We start from the raw sequence: 23432 nt of genomic DNA, 5'->3' as shown, positions 1-23432 counted from the left end.
AAGAGGCTCCAAAAATGTCTTGAATGTCATCAGAATGCACAGGACAAGATGTTCGTTTCCTTCATGTCTGCAGTTCCTCCACTGGAAAGTAAAGTCAATGCTGTTCCTCTGCTGAAACCTGGGATCGGACCAGGGACCTTTAGATCTTCAGTCTAACGCTCTCCCAACTGAGCTGTTTCAGCTCTGAGTGAAGGCCCTGCTTCTCTCATTTTATAATCTCTTCCACTCTCACTAGAACTTAGAGAGGATTTGAGCCTCTGAAGTCATGACACATTGAACAGTTCTACAGGACCATTTTTGATGAATGTCTGAATCAAACAAGCCTTTTTTGTTTGTCTTCTTCCCAGTTGCCTCAACATTGTGTGAGCCAATAATTCCACATCTGTACCAGACACACCTCTGGTTGGTGGGTTTTCTGGATCTTTCTGTTCTAACAGTGTCTTTTATCTTAAATATGCCACTTTCACATGAAAACATCAATAACAGGACAATATCAAAACTATTATTGCTGCTGTTGCTGTTGTTGGTTGTGTGTCTGTCTTCCATCCCCCTGTCCCCCTGTCTTTCTCTCTGCTTGTCTTTCACCCTCATCTTGTTCCCCATCTTTTTGTCATTCTCTCCCTCATTTCTCTCTGTCTTTTGTCTTTTCTTCTCTATATTTGTCTTCTGCTGCTCCAGGATCAGCTCCTATCACACAGTGGTCCAGAACCATTATGAAGCCTGATCATGAATGTGAGCAAAGCAAATGAATGTGGAACAGGCCTGCTGCCACCACAACTAAGATCCTGCAGGTCACTAGAAACTCCAGTGTCCAGCTGACAAGTGGACTTTCCTCTGATCTGTGGTGGTGCTGAGTTTAGCAAACATCTCCAACAAGAAGATGAAGGAGGCCATCAACTCCTCCAAGCTCAACATCTATACTGGCTTTACTGGGAGATCAGGAGGTCAAAGCAGATCTTCACCCTCCACCTCAGATGGTTTCTACTCACAGAGATGAGGGACCAGTTCAAACCAGCTACCTGGAGCTCCCTTAAGCCATTGTCCCCATCAGCTAACATCTGGATCTGGACCTGCACCGGTGCTGATTTGTGTCTTGAGTCCCCAGAGTTTGTTGAACCAGAGAAGATTCAACTGGTGACGGTCGTACAACCAAGCGTGAAGGTGAGCCTGCATTGTCTGATCTGGAGCTAACAGGGGAATTAGCAAGTGCTCTGACTGTTCTAGAGTTGCTGCTGAGTTGAATTTGAATTTATTTGTTGAAATGTTCCAGTTTCTATGAGGTCAGGGAAGATTGGTGTGGATCTAAAGGTCCCTGGTTGGATCCCAGGACATTGTTTTGGCTCATTTGAACATTTTCAAACCCTCGTTGCTCAGATTTTACATGAATTTGATCATGACTTTTGGACAAATGTTCTGTTTATTAATTAAATAATCACTTCAGTTATGAATTAAGTGAGTCACCCAGACTTGGTCAATAACAAAAGTTAGTCTGGTTATTATTCAGTTTCCAGTCAGTTAGGACACACACACACACACACACACACACACACAGCCTGTCTTTGGTATAAAATGGTCTGTCACGTTCTCTCACATTGGAAGATTTCTCTGACTCCATTGTCAATAAAGACATTCTGCATCTGACACCTGAGTCTTGATCCACTGATTCCTCTGATCCACCTCTTTCTGCTCCAACAAGGCTGACATGGATCAGGTGGGTCCATGTCATCCAATCAGTAGGTTTCTCCTCTCAATTAATTTTCTTCATCCCAGTTTAGATTGATTCTTCTCAGCCTAATGAAGGAGCATCTGATCAGGTGTTTGACTGCTTGTTAGTTGTAATTCCATAGATTTTAATCTCAGATGTTATAGAATTAATAAGAACATCTTAAAGACCTTTGTCCAACACTTGAAACTCACCTGTCTGTCGAGGCCCAACTGGCCTTTGGTAGTGAGGTGGTGGATGCATGTGAATGAAATGAGGCTTGTGTTGCTGTGAGGAGCCACTAGAGGGAGACACCTGTCGTTCCTCCCAGCTGACAATGAGGCTTCACAGCTGCATTTGAAGCTGTCCTTTATGAGTCACAACTGTCTTGAGCTCAGGAGCCAAACTCACCAAAAACATATGCAAGTGGCTTTGGACAAAAGCATTTGCTCAATGAAATTGTAGGATTGTAGAATTCTATAAATGTAGAATATAATTGTAGAAATGCTCTCTATCACCACCCCCAACGTCTGTGCCAGGGTCTCTGGCCAGTGGTCAATGGCTCCTATCACCTGCCCAGGATGGATCAAGTTTGCTTGTCTTTGTAATTCTGCACTTATTAGAGACCTGGAAACAAAGGAATGCTGAAAAAGAGAAAATAGGACCTCACACAAATGGGCTTGTAACATAATTTTAAAGAATTGTGTAAATGTGAATCTTTTACAAATGTGTGTGTGAATGTGGTTGTTGTGCCCGAGTGGTGAAGGCGATGGACTAGAAATCCATTGGGGTCTCCCTGCTCAGGTTGGAGTCCTGCCAACAACGTTAAAGTGTTGATGTTCTGGAGGAGACAACATCTGATCTTTTTAGATCCACGAGTCAAAGGTTTTCTTTAAAGTGCTGCAGCAGCTGAGGATGAGGGAGAGACAGAATTTCAAACCATCTTCGTGAGGACATTTTGAAAAATGATGATATTTGCCACAGTTATTATTGACTTGGAACACTGCAAAAATATCCCCTCTCCAAAAACAAGCTTTTGATTGGCTCTGATTCTCTGTGGCAAAATCCAACAAGAGGAAACAGAAAATCTTGAGGTTGTCTCACTTTCTTTTAAAGAAACTCTGCATCGGACAGTGATAGGATGCTTGTTTCCTTGGATGAAAAAGTCTGGTACTCTCATCTTCTTAAACATTTACTTGTTCAATCAGGACAAGAGAATCTGAGCTTGGATGTCATTTTTTAGTAAAAGGTGAATTAAACTTGTAAACATCAGCTGGTGTTCACTCTGATGATGTGTCGATGGTCTGTATTCTGCCCTCTGTAGCACGATGCTGCTGGGAAGAAGCCTGATTATGTCAGAGTTGTGTTCAGTGGCTCCTGCTGGGTCCATTTCTGACAAATAGGCTCCAAAGAGTTCAGGTGTTTAAAAGCTCAGGGTTGCCATCAGCAGACGAGGTGGCCGAGTGGTTAAGGTGATGGACTGCTAATCCATTGTGCTCTGCAAGCATGGGTTTGAATCCCATCCTCGTCCCAAGTGGCTCTGGTTTCTACTTCTAGATTATTGAATTACTGTGAGGCTTTTTTTTTTTTGGAACTTATTTTTTATTTAACATACATACAGCACAGATAGAACATGACAGAGATGCGCAGACAAATATTCCAGACAAGTGTTCAGATACTTTTCCAAGATACACATGAAAAAAAATAAATAAATTAAAAAAAATTTAAAAATGTTGATGTTTATAATTCCAATACTGTTTTCACTGGTGCCCATCTTTCAGCAAACTGTCCTGTTTTCAGCTGTAACCTTGCTGTGATTTTTTCCATGATGTATACATTTTTTACTCTATTCCTCCATTGTGATATGTTTGGAGGTTCTGGCTTTAGCAAGCAGGCTGTTATTGTCTTTTTAGCGATCAGAATCAAAATCCTCCACAAAGCAATCAGGTTTCTGTCTGTCAGATTCTCAGGTGGTATGCCGAGGATAAACATTGCTGCGTCCAAAGCAAAATTAATGTCCAAAATTTGCCCAATCTCCTTCCGACCATTCTCCCAGAAGTTCAACAGCTGTGGGCAATCCCAGAATATGTGCGTAAAATCTCCTATTAACTGACATCCTCTCCAACACAGTTCAGATGTGTTGCTATATTTTGAAGTCTTAGATGGAGTGTTGAAATATCTCATCTTCACCTTCCAGTCAAACTCCCTCCACATTGGGCTGCTTGTTAATTTGTGTCCTGCTCTGAATGTTTCCTCCCAATTTTCATCTGGTAAAATAGTATTTTTTTCTAATTCCCATTTTTCCTTAACATCCAAATTGTTGTCCTTACATTCATGTTGTAGTACTCTATCGATTTTTGATATTAACCCCTTTTTAGTCTCCCCCTCCAAATACGACAACAGCAATTCCTCCAGCTTAGATGGTGTTCTACAAATATTTTCCCACTCTCTGTGCTTCTGAAGGTAGTGTCTTCATTGTAGAAATTTGTAGAAGTCATGGTTCGGTAAGTTAAACTCCTTTTTAAGTTGCTCAAACGACTTCATATACTGTCCATTGAAAACTTGTGCAATATAAATTAACCCCTTACTTCTCCATTTGTTGTACCCTGCATCCATAACAGATGGTAAAAAGTCTGGATTTCCTGCTTTTTTGGTGATTCTACTTATTGAGTTAGATATTTTCAGTTTTTTTCGCACTATTGACCATACTTTTATTGTTACCCTAATCCAGTCATTACGCAGCCCCTCTTTTTTCTGCATCTTCTCTTTCAAAAACGGGAGTACCTCCAAAGGTGTTTTCTGACAGGAATTTTGTTCCATTCCCACCCACATTGTGTCTGTCTCCTTCGTGATCCACGTAATAATCGCTCTAAGTTGTGCTGCCCAATAATAATTTTTTAGACCAGGTAAATTTAACCCTCCCTTCTCTTTTGGGCAAAGAAGGATTTTGTATTTGATTCTAGCTTTTTTATTTTGCCAAACAAATTTAGATATGATTTTGTCTAACATCTTAAAAGTTGAACTAGAGACCATAATTGGCAGTGACTCGAACAGAAACAACAATCTGGGTACAATGTTCATTCTCACTGTTTTGATTCTTCCCACCATCGACAGGGGCAATATCTCCCATCTGGCCAAATCCTTCTTTATTTCTGTAATCAGTTTTCCATAATTTTCTTTTAATAGCTGTGATATAATGGGAGTAATAATGATGCCAAGATATCTAAACCCTGTGGTGGTCCATTTGAAATTGAACTTTCCCTCTAATTCAGTTGGATATTTGCCTGAAAGCATCATTGCTACTGACTTAGATTCATTAGTTAAATAACCTGATGATTCTCCATATTCATTCAGATTGTTCAATAAAGCTGGTATAGTTAAGGAGGGTTCACTTAGATATGTTCATATATCGTCAGCAAATAAAGATATTTTATGCTCCACTCCCCCTTCATCTCTTATTCCCTTAATATCCTTATTTTGTCTTATTGATTCGGCTAATGGTTCAGTACTTAATGCCAACAGCAATGGACTCAGAAAATCCCCTTGTCTGACCCCTCTTTTGAGGGGAAAGAAATCTGAACAGCATCCGTTAACTCTAATCCGTGATTTGGGGTTTTTATAAACCAATTTTACCCAATCTATAAATGTTGAATGAAACCCAAAAACTTCTAATGTCCGATATAGGAAGCTCCATTTTACCCGGTCAAATGCCTTTTGTGCATCTAAACTGAGCATCAAAGCGGGCTGTCTGTTGTTTTTAGTACATCATATAAGATTTAATGTTCTCCTAATATTGTTAGCTCCTTGTCTACCAGGGATGAACCCTGTCTGATCTGGTTTGATTAATTTTGTTATATATATCTGTATCCTATGTGCTAAAATATGAGTCAATATCTTCAGATCACTACATAACAAGCTGACAGGCCTGTATCCTTCACATGTGGTTGGGTCCTTTCCTTCTTTATGTATGACTGAGATAATGGCTTCTGACCAAGATGTTGCTGGGTCACCTGATGTCAGGGCATAATTAAATCCTTTGAAAAGGGCTGGTGTAATCTCCTTCGCAAAACACTTATCAAATTCTCCCGAGAGCCCATCCGTGCCAGGGGATTTATTATTTTTAAGTACCTTAATTGTATTAGCTATTTCCTGTACTGAGATTGGCCTAACCATTTCAGATGCCTCCTCTGTTAATAATGACGGTAAGTGCAATCTTTTGAGGAATGCCAGTGTTTTATTTTCTAGTGATTGCGAGTCAGGGTCATCATATAGATTTTTATGATATTCTGCAAAGGCTTCTGCTATCTCCGTTGGCTTTATCATATATTTTTTAGAGTTAGGATGTCTTATTTTATTTATCGTCCTATTTGCCTGGGCTTTTCTAAGTTGAAATGCTAATAATCTGCTGGCTCTATTCCCCATCTCATAATATCTCTGATTCGTAAACCTTAAAGCCCCCTCTGCTTTGTAAGTTAATAGTTCATCGAGCCGTTGTTTGATTTTTTTCAGTTCGATAAGTGTTGAGTTACTTGATGTTCTTTTGTGTTCCAATTCCAACTCTCTAATTTTATTCTCTAACATATTTTGTTGCTTTAATCGGGCCTTTCTCATTCTGGAAGATATCTCTATTATTTTCCCTCTAATAACTGCCTTCCCCCCGTCCCATAAAATTGAAGGTGAAACTTCCCCTTTTTTCATTAGTTTGAAAGTATTCCTTTAAATTTTGTTTTAGTTCCTTTACCACACTCTCATCTGATAACAGAGATACATTAAGTCTCCAGTATTTGAAAAAAGATTCATTACCCATATCTACCGTTAGCGTAATAGGAGCATGATCACTTATAGTGATGGTGTCTGTGCCACAGTCCAGCACTTTATGCATATGTTGTTGTGAAACGCAGAAAAAATCTATCCTTGAATAACTCCCGTGTGGGTTTGAGTAAAAAGTCAAATCCTTCCCTCTAGGGTTATTTCTTCTCCATGGATCAGTAAGACCTCGCTCTCTTATGACATTATTTAGTACCTTAGATTTTTTTGCACTTGGTCCCTGTTCTGGAGGCAATCTATCCAGCTTACCATTCTGCACTGTGTTAAAATCACCCCCAATCACTATCATCCCTTTCCCATTGTTGGCAATTACGTTGGCTATATTTTTAAAGAATGCCGCATTTTCCTCATTTGGGGCATAAACATTTAGTATGGATATTGTCATATCGCTTATGGAACCAACCATCATTATATATCTTCCCAGATGATCTTTTATCACTTTCTCTGTATGAAATTGCAGGGATTTATTTATTAATATGGCTACTCCCCTTCTTTTTCCAAAAGAAGCATGAAATACTTGGTTTACCCATTCCCTTTTCAGTTTGTTACATTCGTTGTCATCCGGATGTGTTTCTTGTATCAAAGCTATTGAACATTGCATTTTTTTCAATTGACTCAGTATTTTCTTTCTCTTTATGGGGTGATTCAACCCATGGACATTATATGACACAAGGTTTAGCCTACTCATATTTGTTTAAGTGGAAACCCAGTAACTTTACATCTCTTATTAACTAATATAACTGTGCAAAAAGTAGCACAGCGAAAAAGACAAGTCTGCATCTCCTCAAGAACTAATACACAATAACAAGAAAAACAAGACTCCCAACTGTCCCCTGACCAGAGAGTTGTGACGAAGGCCCTCTGGTGGTTCGCACTATGTGCACTTGCAACTTCTCGGATGTTGTGTAAAGTTGCCATTTGCTCCACAAAAGCAGTGATTTTGCTCCAAAATAGAACCAAAACAATATTTTGTCTGTTGTTTTTTTTTTTTTTTTTTTTTATAAGTAGTAAATTACCTCTTAACCAGCTCCATTTGTCTTCGTGTATGTCCTTTTTAACAGACACTTTTATTGATCATGTATATTTCAGGGCATCCTCTTCGTATGAAATACTTCACTTGATAAGGGCCCGTAGATCCGTCTCTGTGATGTTTGGCTGCTGTCTTCTCCCCCTCTGTCCCGTCATTATGGTCCAGCTGCCTTGCGCCATCACTCTCTGTAGTCTCTCGGTCTCGTCCTCCTCCTCCACCTGAATCCCCATATTCCTCAGCATGGGTGCAGCATCCATTAATGTGGCAAACGTCTTTGTCCCGTCTTCCAGAAAGACTTTCAGCTGTGCAGGATATGGAGATTGTGCCTTCACGTTCTTCTCCTTCAGTTTCTTTATAACTTCCCTTACTTGTTTCCTCTTTTTTTGTACTTCATTTGTGTAATCCTGGTTAAAGTAGACGTTACGTCCCTCATACGTGAGCTTTTTCTTCCATGCTTCTTGAATCAGCCGTTCTTTCACCCTGTAGTTGAGGAAGCGAACAATTATTGCTCGCGGGGGGGCCGTGTTTTCTCTCGGCTTCGTAGTCAGTGATCGGTGCGCTCTCTCGAAATGAACCGCCATTTTATCAGGGAAGTTCATTGAGGACTGAATAAAATGAGTCACAAATCCTATGGTGTCGTTTTTCTCAGCACCCTCTGGGATTCCGTGTATTCTTATGTTGTTTCTTCTTGATCTTGATTCCAAGTCCTCGCATTTCGCGGACAGCCTTGCCTCGTGTTGAAGTAGAAAAGTGACCATTCTTTCCAGCCTCGCCGTCCGGCCTTCCGTGTCGTTAATCCTCTCTTCCATCTCATCTGACCGCTGCTCCAACTGAGCCATTTTCTCCCCCATTTCAGCTATTTTAGCTTCTAGTCTTGCTAAGGCTCCTTTGTTTTCCGTCACCGCGTCTGCATGTTCTTGGCGTAGTTTACGGAGCTCCGCTAATATCATCGATACCTCGTCTCCGGACATCGCCATCCCCGGTGCGGTGCTCCGCGCTCCGCCAGCGCCTGTATCATTCGCATTTTCTTTCTTAGCTGACTTCCCTTTTTTGTCCATTTTATTTCTCTTATCTTTAGTCTCTGATTATCCGCGTCCTCGACCCCTTTCTGCTGCTAATATCACGTTAAAGAGCTATTTTTACATAAGTTTTCTCTCGGAGCAATTCTCCCTCGTGTCTTCTACATCATGGCGTCACCGGAAGTCCCTTCACATGATTTTCATTCAGAAACAATAGAATTGTCAAAAACCACAACAGTTTTCAGCTTGCTGGTAAACAACACACACACACACACACACACACACACACACACACACACACACACACACACACACACAAATAGTTTGTGTTTGTGAGAAGATAAAAAAAAATCTACTGTGCTTTGATGAAGATTAATTGTTGAATATCAATCCTCTACTCATGTGTGTGGGAGTGTAGTTGTTGTGGCTGAGTGGTTAAGGCGATGGACTAGAAATCCATTGGGGTCTCCCCGCGCAGGTTGGAGTCCTGCCAACAACGTTAAACTGCTGTTCCAGAGGAGACAACATCTGCTCCTACTGTAGGTCCATGTGTCAAAGGTTTTCTTTCAAGGGCTGTAGCAGCTGATGATGAGGGAGAGAGAGAGGATTGGTAGCATGTTGTCTTGTCTCAACCATTCTGGTGTTGACCAAAATCTTTGTTGATACTCCAGTGGTGGTGAAGGTGATGGAAATGTTCCAAGTGGGACGGTTCCATGTTCAACCAGTTTCATCTGGAACTGAGGTGGAGCTTAGGGTTAAGTAGGAATTGGTTTGGTTTAGTCCCTGGGAATGTCAGTTGGTGTGTGTGTGTGTGTGTGTGTGTGTGTGTGTGTGTGTGTGTGTGTGTGTGTGTGTGTGTGTGTGTGTGTGTGTGTGTGTGTGTGTGTGTGTTTACATGCAGACTTTCCCTTGTGACAGCTGATTTGGTTTGGAATCCATCTTAGTCAGGACATTTTGAGAAATTCTATCATGTAGTTGTAGTTACTTTGATTTACAACACTGGAAAAAAAATCCCCTCCCCTCCAAAAACCCTCCTCTTCAACTTTGTACCCAAGTTCTACAATTCTACAATTTCATTTAGCAGACGCTTTTGTCCAAAGCGACGTACAACACAAGCAAGAATTTAGACTTAATTAAGGAAAAGTCCATAGGAAGCGCAAAAGTGCTTCAGTTGTGATTTGGTCACAGGTACCGCCATCTAGTGGCAGAAGAAGTGTCGCCCCCCCCCCTCCCTTTTTTTTTCTTTTTTTTGACAGACATACAACATCACACAACACAGTTAGTGCTACATAATCACTAAGTGCTGGGTCTTGGACCCTCTGACTTATTCTACCCCACAGCACAAAGAGGAGAAGAGTCAGGTCAAGTGCCTCGGTGCTCTCTGAACAATTGAGTCTTCAATTGTCTCTTAAAAGTAGAAAGGGACTCAGCAGAACGCACAGAGTTGGGTAGTTTGTTCCACCATTTGGGAACAACAGAAGAGAAGAGTCTGGCTAGAGATTTGGAGCAGCGCTGGGCTGGAAGCACCAGGCGTGCTGCTGCATTCTGGATCATCTGCAGAGGCTTGAATGAGCATGCAGGGAGGCCTGCCAGAAGAGAGTTGCAAGTTGTCTCCTCATCAGGCACCACAGGATCCAGTAGGTTCAGTTAAAACAAGTCATTAGAGATTTAAAAAAATGTCCATCAAACACAAAATAAGGCTTCAAATAGGTTTCCAATTTTACTTCATGTTGACACATTTTGTCCATTTAACATCAGGACTGCTCCCAGATCGTCTCCATGACCTCATCCCAGCACCAGAGACTTTGCTGTGACACAACAGCAGACAGCAACAAGGACTGCTGCAGTGCACTTGGTAATTGGATGCACTGAAGTCATCCAGTCATGTGACTGAAGTCATCCATTCATGTCAGTGATGTCACTTGGCAGGACTGTCATTGCCGTCACATTCTAGAAAAGAATCCAGACTCCACACGTGGCTCTCATGATAACTGATGGACCTCTGGTTGGAGGCTGGACGATGATGTTTGGTCTGGGGGGGTTAAGATGGTGGGGGTTGTTTCAGTTCTTGTGCTGAAGGCTTTCACCATGACAGTCAGACCCTCATCTGTCCTTCATGTTCCCTCAAATGTGCAGTGTGGACCTCACACACTGAAATTTAGCCTGAAAACTCTTCATGAAAAGCAGGTGACTCAGAGTCTCTGTGTCTCAATCGGTCAGCGCGCTCGGCTGTTAACCGAGAAGCTGGTGGTTCGAGCCCCCCCAGGGACGATGAACAGGCTCTACTGGTGCTTAGGACTCTGTTGATCAGCTGCTGAGTTGCTACTTGATGTCAACATTGGTCTGTTTCATCCTGAGTAGTTTGATCATAGCAGAGTCGTTGCATCATTGATCTGAATGTGGACGGACAGATTGACCCTCCACAGCAGACGCATGTGACAGACCTCTTGATGAGACACTTTGTGGTAAAGCCAGATTCTCCCAGTCCCACTGACATATTTCAATCACACATGTTCAGAGATGATTTTGTTTTCCTGAATACATTTATTATTTTCTGATCACCTTGTGGATTTTTCATCATTCTCCTCATTACCATACTTTAGGTTGCAGTATGTACACCTTAGTTAGTCTTGGGTTTCAGAAATCATACAGCATACAAATAATAGCAGGTTGAAACATATTTATTTAAAAGAATTTAACATGGTCACACACACACACACACACACACACACACACACACACACACACACAGCCTGTCTTTGGTATAAAATGGTCTGTCACGTTCTCTCACATTGCACAACAACAAAACAAACAAAGACAGCCATGTCCAGTGTGGTCCTGGATATGACGACTGGACTGCAGGGTCCCAGTATCACTGTGACAATTCTTTTACCAGCTATGACCTTGGACAAGAACTTCTCAGGAGGAAACTTATCATGGTGGCACAGTGAAGAAAACTGGACCTGAGCTGCCTGCTGAAATCTTGCAGGTGAAGGACAGAGCTCCACCTCTTTGACAGACACCACCACTGTTGGCTCATGTTGTCAAAAAATGAAGTGTGTCAGTTTTTGACACACACGCATCTAAACACACACACACACACACACACACACACGCATCTAAACACACACACACACACACACACACACACACACACACATGCATGTTCTTGCACACAGAGACTTTTCCTCTGTTTTTGTTTTTTACTGGTTTTGAACCAGTATTTGGTTTCTGTTGGTTTGATTTGCTTGACTGGTTGTTGTTTGTTTGACCTTGCAAATCCATATTTTGGGTTCTGGCTTGTTCTGGTTTTCATTTTGTGTTTGTATTAAAGTTCTGTTGCTGAAAAAGAGACTTTTTTGCCTTTTTCTTAAAGTAAATATATGAGGGTCGAAACTGACCCATAACACCATGGATGTTACAATAGTTAATAATATTAAAATGAAGAATAAATCAAACCAATCCATGTCAGAGATGTGTTCTAACACCCCTCAGTAATGGTCAGGAAACACAACAACCTTTTGTTTATTTCTATGATTTTCTTGAGGTTCATTTTACCATTTTTTTTAACTGAAATCGAGGGTTTACTGACTAAAAAAAGGTCCAGAGGCCCACAACAAAATATTCCCATCAATATTTCCATGGATAAGGAAGCCTAACAAGGAAACCAAGAGATGGGAAACAACTTGGATGATAGAAAATTGTTTTTAGTTTATTTTACAGCTGATTGAAGACGTGGGTCAAAACAGACCCGTTAACATAAGAGATGGGAACAGAAAGCTAACACAAGAGGAAGGTTGAAGCTATGAAAAAGGAGTTTGATAAAAATCTTGAACTGACAGTAGAAATATCCTTTTGTATGTTTACCTTTGTTGACAGAAGTCACTTTAGCTTGGCAGTGAAAAGAATCTCTGCTAGCTTGACAAATAAGTGCACAAACTGGGTTCAAGCTGGACTTTGGACACTGGTATCTGCAACAACTCCCATCAACTCCTAATCTAGCATCTCTGCTGTGGCTCAAACTATTTTACAGAACATTTGACAGACCTGTGGAGCAGTGAGGATAGACATGAGTTGATCCACATGATCCACTGAAGCGCCATTTTCCCCTGCCACTGAGGTCACCAACATGAGCTGGAGTTGGGAATCTTGAACTGAACCTGGTATCACAGCGACACCTACTGCTGCAAAATGGAACAGCAACATTGAACCCAAGTGCAGGATTGGAGGGAGACTGATGGTCGCTGTTTGGGTTTTTGAAGAACAAGGAGGGCTTTGGTTCAAGCTGGATTCTCAGAGACTGTTTCCCCAACCTCTACAATGGCATCTACACTGTCATCCAGTCACGTGACTGAAGTCATCCAGTCATGTCAGTGATGTCACTTGGCAGGACTGTCATTGCCATCACATTCTAGAAAAGAACCCAGACTCCACATTTCCTCCTGTCTATTATTGTGTACCACCCTCCTGGTCCTTACTCTGAATTCTCAGAGTTTATATCCAGTTCAGTTCTCAAAACAGATGAAGTCATGAGTGTCGATAAATTTCCTTTTCTCCACTGATTATATGTCAAGGTTTGTGTGTGGGGGTGGAGCCTATCCCAGCAGCTTTCGGACAAGAGGCGGGGTTCATCCTGGATGTGTCACCAGTCCATCACAGGTCCAACACATAGAGACAGACAACCATTCACACTCACAGCCACACCTACAGTCAATTTAGAGTATCAATCAGCCTCGTCCCCTCTTGATGTCTTTGGACTGTGGGAGGAAGCTGGAGTACCAGAGAGAACCCACACAGACACAGGGAGAACATGCAGACTCCACACAGCTGGGGCTCAAATCTGGAACCTTCTTGCTGTGAGGCCACAGTGCTGACCACTGCACCATTGTGTCCCCTGAAAATGCCACCAGATCGTTTGGATTTCCTGTAAAATGAAGTACACATGAACATGAAGAGGTTTTCACAGGGCTGGTGGTGCAACGGATAGCATGACTGACTACTGTCAGAAGATTCTAGGTTCAACTCCTGGCTCGCTCACTTAAAACTTTATACTGAGAAGCTTTCACACCTGAAGTGTGAACCACTGCTAAAAGTCCCTGAAATCCTCCAAGGTTTCCTCCTTGTCTGCTGTAAGCATGAACACATGCATGGATCCTGCTACCTCTCACATGTTAAGCTGGCACTTGACAGTGACAGCAGGAGAACAAAAGAGCTTGGTTCTAACATTACTTGACAGCACTTTTTAGGGCCTGAGCCAGAAGAAACTTCTGGCAAAGACTCCATTATTTTTCCACTTTTTTTCTTTTTGCAATCGACACTGCCCAGAGTTGATTTGAGGAAATAAGACTCATACAATTGATGCAGTTTGGTCAGACGGTGCAGACACACTTGACACCCAGAGAGGTGAGCAGGTTTTGGACCAAGTTGAAACTTGTCAAGTATTTGAGACAGAAAATGACAGAAAGCTGTGGCTGTGTTCTGGTTCTGCGTGTTTTAGATTTATTCCCCTTCCAGTAATGTCTTATTTCCAGCTCTGCTCTCCCTCAACTACTGTTTAGTGTCATATTTATTTTGCTGACTACTTCATTGACATGTGGTCAAAATGTCTTGTGTTTCCTGAAATTAACTGAGTGCTGCTCAGTAAAGTAGACATGACTTGAGATTCTATTCCTGCTTGGTCCATTTCAACATTCTTATCCTTCCTAGCACTGGAGATAAAGTATCAGTAGGGGCTGTACTTGATTAGTACTGCATATAGTACACATCAGTCACTGCCATTACACAGTGGAATGGACGTTGAAATACTGTTTACCAGCAAGCTGAAAACTGTTGTGGTATTTGACAATTCTATTGTTTCTGAATGAAAATCCTGTGAAGGAGAATCATTGAGATATCCTAAAAATGGCTGAGGTCTGCTGAGCTGCAGCAGGTCTGAGCTGCTTTTGATGCCCAGATGATGAGGAGGCAGTGAATGTTGGGTTTGGTGGAGCTGAAAAAATGCTGCAGGTGTTGAGAGGTCTGCTGGTGTCCAGGACTTCCTCTCCAGGTCTCAGCTTCTCCCTGCAGTTCTCACAACCACCCAGGCCCGGCCCTTGCCATTTTGAGGCCCTAGGCAAGATTTTAGGTGGCGCCCCCTTGCATCACAGTAAATTCAACTTCTAGTGTACATATACTCACAAGGAACTAAATAGTTTTGTTAGACTTTTTTTTATTTAAATAAAGAAATTTCACATTCAAAATACTCAATATAAAAAGTAAGTATGAAATAAATACAAAAATAAAATTAACTGAATATATGAAATATAACATAAATAACTTGCATAAAGTATTAGATTTAGGACTCCCAAAAAACAGTCTTAACAAGTGACCTAAATTAACTTAACTACAATATAAATAAGAAAATGTACAAAAGTGCATAAAGAAACCAGTGTGCACAACAAAATTACTAGGATTTATTAAAACTATATATAAAAAGGTGATCTTACAAAGATCTCTATTGGTGTTTTCTGTGACTACCTTAGCTTAAACTATTCAAGCTCCTCAGTCACAACCTGCTACAGCTTTACTCTCCTGGTCTTCCTTGCAGCAAAGTCATCGACAACATCATCATAAGGCAACTGATTTGAGACCACATGGTTAATACTAATAATTGCAAGTCCACTGAGACCTTCTTGCATCATAGAAGATCTCAGATAAGTTTTTTAATTTATCATTAAATAAGTTAATAAGATAAATGCAGCAGCGCATCTGAAAAGAGAAGAGGAGTAGGAAACAGCAGTCTGATAACACATTTCATGGAATAAAATAAAATGAAATAATATAAATGAAAATCCTAAGAAATGCATGCATGTAGACTATACTATACTGTGTAATATACAGTGCACTTTTTCAGAGGTGCAAATGATATAAGTAATTTATATATTACTAATGATATCAGTTTTATTGTCATGTCAGTAAAATGCTAATTAGCAGAAGAAAAGGTATCAGTAAACTGCAGTATAATATATGTTTTCCTCTTAACATTGATGATGCACTTTGATATAAAGTTTACCACTATAAACACACTTAAGAATATATGAACTAACAAACAGCTAGGCTTACAGTTATAATATATAAAAGAGATGGAAATTAACAGCAATTTGATGAACTATTACAAGCTGGGAAAACGTGAGCCAACGATACGTCAGAATGTAAGCAAATTTAACATTATAACGCCTGCTGAATAAATCTCATATTTACACATTTACCTGAGGAAGGTAAGGTTGATGTTGTTACATTACTATTTTTCATAACAGCTCAGACCCTTTCATAACATAAGCTGATGTCAAGATGAACAGTTAGCTGGCTATTTATTGATAAGCTAACTACCAAGATGGCAAAGAGTCATTGAAAGCATTCCCGCTCAACTATAAATCGATGAAATTTCAATCATATTTATTTCCCGGTCAACTGTATCGATTTATAGTTGACCGAGATTTCAATGTAGTCTCGCTATCTGGGTATCCTATGCTGATGGTTAATGACGTTATTATCCATCATTCCGCGACAGAAAAATAATATCATGACATCATCTTAACTGTAACATTTACATTTACATTACCTCTGTCTTTATCGCGTTTTTCCTCCTCTTCTCTCCTTTTTTTTCTCCCCTGGGCACCACACAGTTTGGGACGTTTTGACATGTTTTTATTACGTATCAAAAAACGACCGTTCCCCATGGAGCAGGTTGGTAAGGTGTTATTAGTCGGAGGAGGAGGGGGGACTGGGGGCGCGTGTGTGGGGTGTGTGTGTGGGGGGGGGGGGGGGGGGGCGCGATTTAGGGAAAAGGGAAAATCATTTCTATTAGGTTATTGTTATAGGCTTTGCTATACAGTATATATATATCCCCCTTCTGGCGCCCCCTGATGGATGGCGCCCTTAGCATTTGCCTATACTGCCTATGCCGCGGGCCGGCTCTGCATTACTGTTATGGTGTTGATTCACTACACGCCCACATTGTTGTCCTAATTAGAGAAGAAGGTTATATTTCCATCAAAGTGTCCTGCATAACTCTCAGCATGTAACTTCATATAAGAGGTAACTTAGTGTGAAGAGTAGAAAATACTTGAAGTGTGAAGACTGAGAATACTTCAATATGTGAGCCTGTGTACTTGAGCTTCAGGTAAGAGTAGAAAATACTTGAAGTGTGAAGACTGAGAATACTTCAATATGTGAGCCTGTGTCCTTGAGCTTCAGGTAGTTTTGAATCTAAATTGGCCTCCCAGGCCCAAATGTGGTGGTTCAAATGTGTCCAGACTCCCCAGGTGAACATTTCCAGTCCCACTAACCTCCTGTGTGCAATGCTGCTTGAACTACGTCTTCATTTTGGTGCGTTCAGAAGAGTTTGAAGTTTCTTAATTCCATTTGAAAACTAATAACATGTTGGATTATTCAGCAGAGAGCACAGAGCTTTGGTCGGAAAGAAAATCAGCAGCAGACCAACGGAAACGACAAGGAGCAAAACTGCATCCATCCATTTTCTACTGCCTCCTGTTAAGGGACATGGGGTGGGGGGGGTGAGGGGGTGGAGCCTTCTTGCTGTGAGGTGACAGTGTTAACCACTGCACTACCGTGCCACCCCAATATAAAACTGGGTTTCCATTTATGGTTATTCAACATTTAATATATTGCTCTGTATTTTTGTTTTATTAGAGAGACTTTAATGTCTGTCTTTGATGTCTAAACTCTGACTCTCCTGTTATTGGTGCTGACTGAATTCTACCACCTGAAAGACTGGGAAGACTCATATTTGTGATGGATCCATAAATGTATGAAGGTCTTGTTTCAATGGCAGGACTCCATCAGAGCAGCCTCCTCCTGGTAGAACAGCTCTACTCATCAAGCCCCTGACTCCAGACTCTTCTTGGTGAACTGATCAGAGGATCAAAGTAGAGAAGCAGTGACACAAAGGGAAACTTCCTCATTCCCTGAACGCAGCTTCATCAAACAGAGCAGTTGCTAACTCTTCACCTGTAGTAGTGATGTCACCAGGACAGGAAGTTGATCAAACACGTGAAGTTTGACTCAGATCGACCAGGCAGGGAGGAGTTATCAGATTGATTGTTGTGATGAATCATCAAACTCTCCATCACGCCATGGTCTCAGCGTTTGACCTGAAGTCCCAGGCTTCAAGGGTTCTCACCAAACTCTCAGGGTGGGTCTGACCACGTCTTAAGGAAGTAATTCCATCAGTATTAAACTCAATGCCATGTCTCATTACTACAGAGATCCCTGATTCTGAGTGGAGTCATTTGGAGGTTGACCTCATCGTAGGTAAAACTGCAGGTTCACTCCCAGCAACTCCAGACTCCATTGCTTCTTTAAAAGAAGATAATTAAACACCAGAGAACAGCTGTGTGGTGTCACTCCAACACCAGGCAACTAAAGCAAGAGGCAGAATCGTCTTCAAATGTACAAGAAGGCCCTCAGTGAAGACAGAGCTGCCTATTATTCATCACTAACAGAGGAAAATAAAAACAGTCCAGGTTTCTTTTCAGTACTGAGCTAAACTGACAGAGTCCTGACTCTGTAGACCCTGGATTCCTTCAGCTCTCAGTAGAGACGACTTTAGCAGTTTCTTTGATGACAAAATGTGAACTATTAGTATAAAACTAATCAGCTGCTGCCCTCAATAGATTCTGATTGACCTGTAAACTCAGTAAACATAGAAACTGCTGTTAAACCAGATATTTATTGAGACCACTTTTATCAAATTAACAGTTCAGAACTTAAGTCAGTGATTACTTCATCAAAACCTTCATCCTGTCTCTTCGATTGTTTCCTACTAGGCTGCTTAAGGAAGTCTTTCCCTCAGTGAGCACCTCTTTATTAAATCTGATGAATCTGTCTTTAGGAACAGGATATGAACCACAGTCCTTGAAGGTAGCTGTCATTAAAGCGCTGCTGAAGAAGCCTCCTCTAGACCCTGAGGTTGTAGCCAATTACAGACTGATATCTAACCTCTCCTTTCTCTCTAAAATCCTGGAGGAAGCAGTTGCTCATCAGCTGTGTGACTTCCTCCATAACAAGAGTTTACTTGAGGGTTTCAGTCTGGTTTTAGAGCCCAGCACAGAGACAGCACAGGTAGAAATTACTGACACCTTGAATTTCATCAGATCATGGCTTTCAGTCTGTACTCATCCTGTGAGACCTCAGTGCTGCCTTTGACACAATTGACCATCAAATCCTGCTACAGGGACTTGAACACTTCAACGCTTCCTTTTGGTCATTTTATTCAAAAACACTCCGTAAATTTCCATTGTTACTCAGATGATATTCAATTCATTCATCAACAAAGCCGGATGAAGGCCAACATTTATCTAAACTGCAAGCATGCATTCCAGACATAAAGGCCCGGATGACTTATAGCTTTTTACAGTTCAACTCTGATAAGACAGAAGTTCCTGTGCTTGGCCCCAAACCCTTCAAGGCACATGACTGAGTGATATCACTGCTCTGGATGGCATCACTATGGCCTCCAGCAGCACAGTGAAGAACCTAGGGAGTTCTATTTGGTCAGGATTTGTCCTTCAGTTCCCACATGAAACAAATTTCAAGGACCGCCTTTTTAAATCAACAAAATATCTGAAATTAGAAACATTCTGTCTCAAGATGTTGCTCAAAAAATAGTCCATGCATTTGTTACTTCTAGGCTGGACTATTGTAACTCTTTATTATCAGGCTGCACCAACAAGTGGTTGAAGACTGCAGCTGGTCCAGAATGCACCTGCACGTGTATTGACAGAAACTAGGAGGAGAGACCACACCACCCAAGTCTTAGCTTCGCTGCACTGGCCTCCAGTAAAATCCAGAGTTGTGTTTAAAATCTTTCTGCCTGCTTTTGAAAATACAAACCTGATGTATGTTCTTGTATGATAATTATTTGAATGATTGCAGGGATGTATTTTTGCAGCATCCAAAAGTAACCTGGTTTCAGCCCATACAGCAAGTTAGCTCCCAACACAGGTTGAACTGAAGTCACGTGGAACCTCATGTCTTTCATGATGTTTCTGGTGTTGCAGCAGGTATCTGGAGGGTGGGGAGCTGTTCATTCCTCCTAGTTGGAAGCACCTGGGCCCATTTTTGGTTCATCGTTGTGTGTTTTTTTTTTTTTTGTTAAATACATTCATTAATTGGCTTTCAACCTGCGTCTCCCACTCTTTTGTCACAGCTTCAGTGCCACATTTTGACAAATGTTTTCTCCCCAGTGTGTGTTCTTATGTGTCTTTTCCAGTTTCCCTTTACTGAGAATCTTTTACCACAAACTGAGCAGGGAAATGGTTTCTCTCCGGTGTGCGTTCTCATGTGCTTTTCTAGATTTCCCTTTTCTGACCATCTTTTGCCACAAACTGAGCAGGTTAATGGTTTCTCCACAGTGTGCGTTCTCATGTGCCTTGTTATTTGTCCCTTTTGTGAGAATCTTTTGCCACAAACAGGGCAGGTGACTGGTTTCTCCCCAGTGTGCATGCTCATGTGTGTTTTCAGATGTCCCTTAACTGAGAATGTTTTGCCACAAATGGAGCAGGGGAATGGTTTCTCCCCAGTGTGTGTTCTCATGTGGTTTTTCAGATATCTCTTTTCTGAGAATCTTGTGCCACAAACTGACCAGGGGAATGGTTTCTCTCTCGTATGTGTTCTCATGTGTCTTTTCAGATATCTCTTTTCTGAGAATCTTGTGTCACAAACTGAGCAGGGGAATGGTTTCTCTCCAGTGTGTATTCTCATGTGTGTGGTCAAATATCCCTTTGAGAATCTCCTGCCACAAACGGAGCATGGGAACATGTTCTCCCCAGTGTGTTTTCTCATGTGTTCATCCAAACTCCCTCTGTTTCTAAAACTTGTACTACATGTGGAGCACTGAAACGGATGCTCATCCTCACTGACTTCTGTTTGAGATTCAGAAGGACATAACATCACATTCTTGATGATCTCTGATTCTCTTTCAGTCTTTACTTTTTGCTCTTTTGAGCTGCAATGAGTCACTTCCTGTCCTGGCCTCGATTTCTGAAGCAAATTCTGTCTTGAGCAAAAGAGTTCCTTGTGCTCTCAAAGAGCTGCAATAGTGACATCAGTTCAAGCCGGCAAAACGACTCCTGCTCTGGTCCTGCTAAGTGTTGTGATGCTCTGTGTTTAGCTGACAAGCTAGCAGCTCAAGACTCATTGATCTGGACTGAAACTGCATTTAAATGAAAAAATAAGGCTTCATTTGTGTCTGCATGAGTTTTGCCTTTGTATTTTGTTCTCTAAAGCGACTGTAACATTGGTTAATTCTGACGTGACTCATTTGGATATCATGTGACTTGCTGCAGGAGAGAGAGACTGCTGAAATGTGTGTGTGTGTGTGTGTGTGTGTGTGTGTGTGTGTGTGTGTGTGTGTGTGTGTGTGTGCTGACTGTGTTTTAATGTTGAAGTGTTAATTATAATGTTGTATGCATTTCTTTGGAGGCTTTATATTAAATCAGGAGTGTAACAGGGAAGAAGCCAATAGTTTTAGGTTGCTTTTAATTTATCTGTTTATTTTCTTGTGAAGGAAAGCTTTTTTGTAGATTACATTCATGAACCAATTAACATCATTAATATATTTTGTTTTTCTGTAATTGTTAATTTCAAGTTAGCTGCCAAAACATCCATTTTGATGTACACATTTACTTTATTTACATTATTATTATGTTAATTTTTGAAAGTTTTTTTAAAGACACACACATAAGAAAACAAACTAGTACAGCTGTGGTCCTGGAGACAGAGACACTGCTGAAGTGTGTGCACAAAATTACTACTTTAAGAGTTGACAAAATTATCTAAAGTAGCTGAAAAATGTGAGTGATCCAGTATCAGCTTCCTCTCATCTCTCTGTCACTCAGCTGTGTGTGTGTGTGTGTGTGTGTGTGTGTGTATCTTCTTAGGCTGCACAGCGCGCACACACACACACACACACACACACACACACCCCTCCCAGCTCCACTACCCTCCGTCAACTTCCAATCACTGTTTGGATGCAAACGACCCAAGATGGAGCCTGTCAGGTTTCAGCACCAACACTGACTTCTGCTGCGTTCAGTTGCACTCAGAATATGAAGATTCTCTTTCTCTCTCTCCCTTAAGAAAATAACAGATTCCCCACAAACTGAGTATGAACAAGAGTTACTACAGTAACTGAAAAATCCACTGGAAAAGGCACCAATGAGATGAGAGGTTACACCTCTTCTCACTCTTTCCCTCCTGAGTCCGTGCCCTGTCACTGATGCGTCTTCAGCATCTTGGGAGAGTTCCTTCTCTACTTTGTCACGGCTCCTAACCCCCTACAATCGCACCATGTTCCATAAAAGAAAGAGGAACAGGTGATGTTGGTCCATGAGAAGTCCATCACAAATGACTTGGATATGGAGGATTTGATAGAGTTCTGCAAAGGGAAACAGGAGACTGTTGTTGTAGAATGGATTGATGAGAAAGGAGAGTGGAGCTGTTCAGGTGCTTGCAAAACAAACAAGCTTAAAATGAGACGAAAAGACAGAAAAAGAGATTTAATACAATGCCCACCCTTTTTAGTTTTGTTGATATTGGCTTTATTGAGAGGTCTTATTTTATTACTTTATTTTGCAAATTAATCTACGAATTAGACCATCCAATGAAGATAAATTTTATGTTGTTGGTTGTCAAGATCTGGATGGATGTTTTATTTTATTCTTTATTTTATCTATTTTCTATTTATCAGTTTTGTTTTTCAAGTCTTGGTGAAGGAATTTTTCTCGAATAACTTGGCCTACCCTTTTTGTTTTGTTGATATTGGCAATAGTGACAAGTGTTATTGTTGGGTTTGAATATGTTTGATACAGGCCATCCAGTGAAGGTAGATGTCAAGATTTAGTTGGTGTGATCTGAGGAAGAATTTTTTTTTTTAGTTTTCTTTTTCCTGTGTCCAAGGATATCACAAACCCCATAGAATCCATGCCTCTCGTCATTTTTGTTGTTGTTGTTTTCTATGCGTGACTCCCCCACTGCCAGAGCTCTTTTCATCTGGGTTCACGTACCTCCAGTGTCTGCAGCTCCGTTTACGTCACTGTGATTAGTCCTGATATCTAGCAGTGCTAGAATGTCCAGTTTTTTCGCAGATGTCGCATGCGACCTCCCAGTCCACTGTCTTTGAGCTGTTCACACCTCATTACTTTTGTCGCGGCGGTGGTTAGTGCCTCACCTTGATTTGGGGGAGGAAAGTCGCCGACGCCTAAAATCTTGTGAACTGGGCTTTAACCTTCATGTGGGACAAGTGGGACCAAGTTGGACCGGTCTTAGGGTAAAGGTCTGATAAAGAGCAATCCAGTTACATGACAAAATCAGTTATCCAGAGAACCACCTAACACCCCCACCCCTCCACCCCACCACACTCTTTCCAACCTCCATCACCACCATGTGCCCCCTTCCCATTTCTGTCTGCCCCCTTACATATGCCTGTCTAGAACCGGCCCTGCTGCAGCTCCACTTCCTGGGCTGAATTCGGGGCCCAGCAGGTCCCTGGCGGGGACTCACCTGCTCTGTAGAGCCTGACTCGGGGCTTCAGCACGGCATCGAGCAGCAACCTCCGCCGGCGGTTCTCCCGCTCGTACTCCGCCACGGTTTCCTCCAGCAGAGCCACGATCTGCTCCGCGGCCGCCGCCAGCCGCTCGGTGAGCAGCGCTCTCAGCACCGGGACTCCAGCCGCTGAGTCTCCTTCTCCCAGCTGCAGCAGGAAGTCTTCAGCGGCGGCGAGGATCCGCTCCTGGACAGACACCCGCAGAAGCTGCGTGGCGCACATGTTGCGGCTCTACTGGCGCCACTCAGC

General features: G+C 41.7%; 1 protein-coding gene and 1 non-coding gene across 2 annotated transcripts; one reads left to right on the top strand and one right to left on the bottom strand.

The window, feature by feature from the left end:
* The first annotated feature begins 8995 nt into the window (after nt 1-8995).
* On the top strand, nt 8996-9077 carry trnas-aga (transfer RNA serine (anticodon AGA)). The gene has a single exon. It is a non-coding gene; the product is annotated as a tRNA-Ser (tRNA).
* A 10712-nt stretch (nt 9078-19789) lies between these two features.
* LOC147265870 (uncharacterized) lies at nt 19790-20422 on the bottom strand. Its single transcript, XM_086202348.1, has one exon. It carries the CDS (start codon nt 20420-20422, stop codon nt 19790-19792), a length of 633 nt encoding a protein of 210 aa, XP_086058474.1.
* Nucleotides 20423-23432: the final 3010 nt, after the last annotated feature.

Source organism: Aulostomus chinensis, chromosome 4 (genome assembly GCF_037954235.1).
Source record: "Aulostomus chinensis isolate RoL2024-O1b breed Wild chromosome 4, RoL_Achi_v1.0, whole genome shotgun sequence".
In the NCBI taxonomy this organism is placed as follows: Eukaryota; Metazoa; Chordata; class Actinopteri; order Syngnathiformes; family Aulostomidae; genus Aulostomus; species Aulostomus chinensis.
Note: the sequence above shows the minus strand (reverse complement) of the source record. Positions and strands in the feature narration are given on the sequence as shown.

Bases quoted from the DNA above. Each gene is read 5' to 3' on its own strand.
- LOC147265870 (XM_086202348.1), bottom strand. From the start codon at position 20,422: ATGAGAAAACACACTGGGGAGAACATGTTCCCATGCTCCGTTTGTGGC.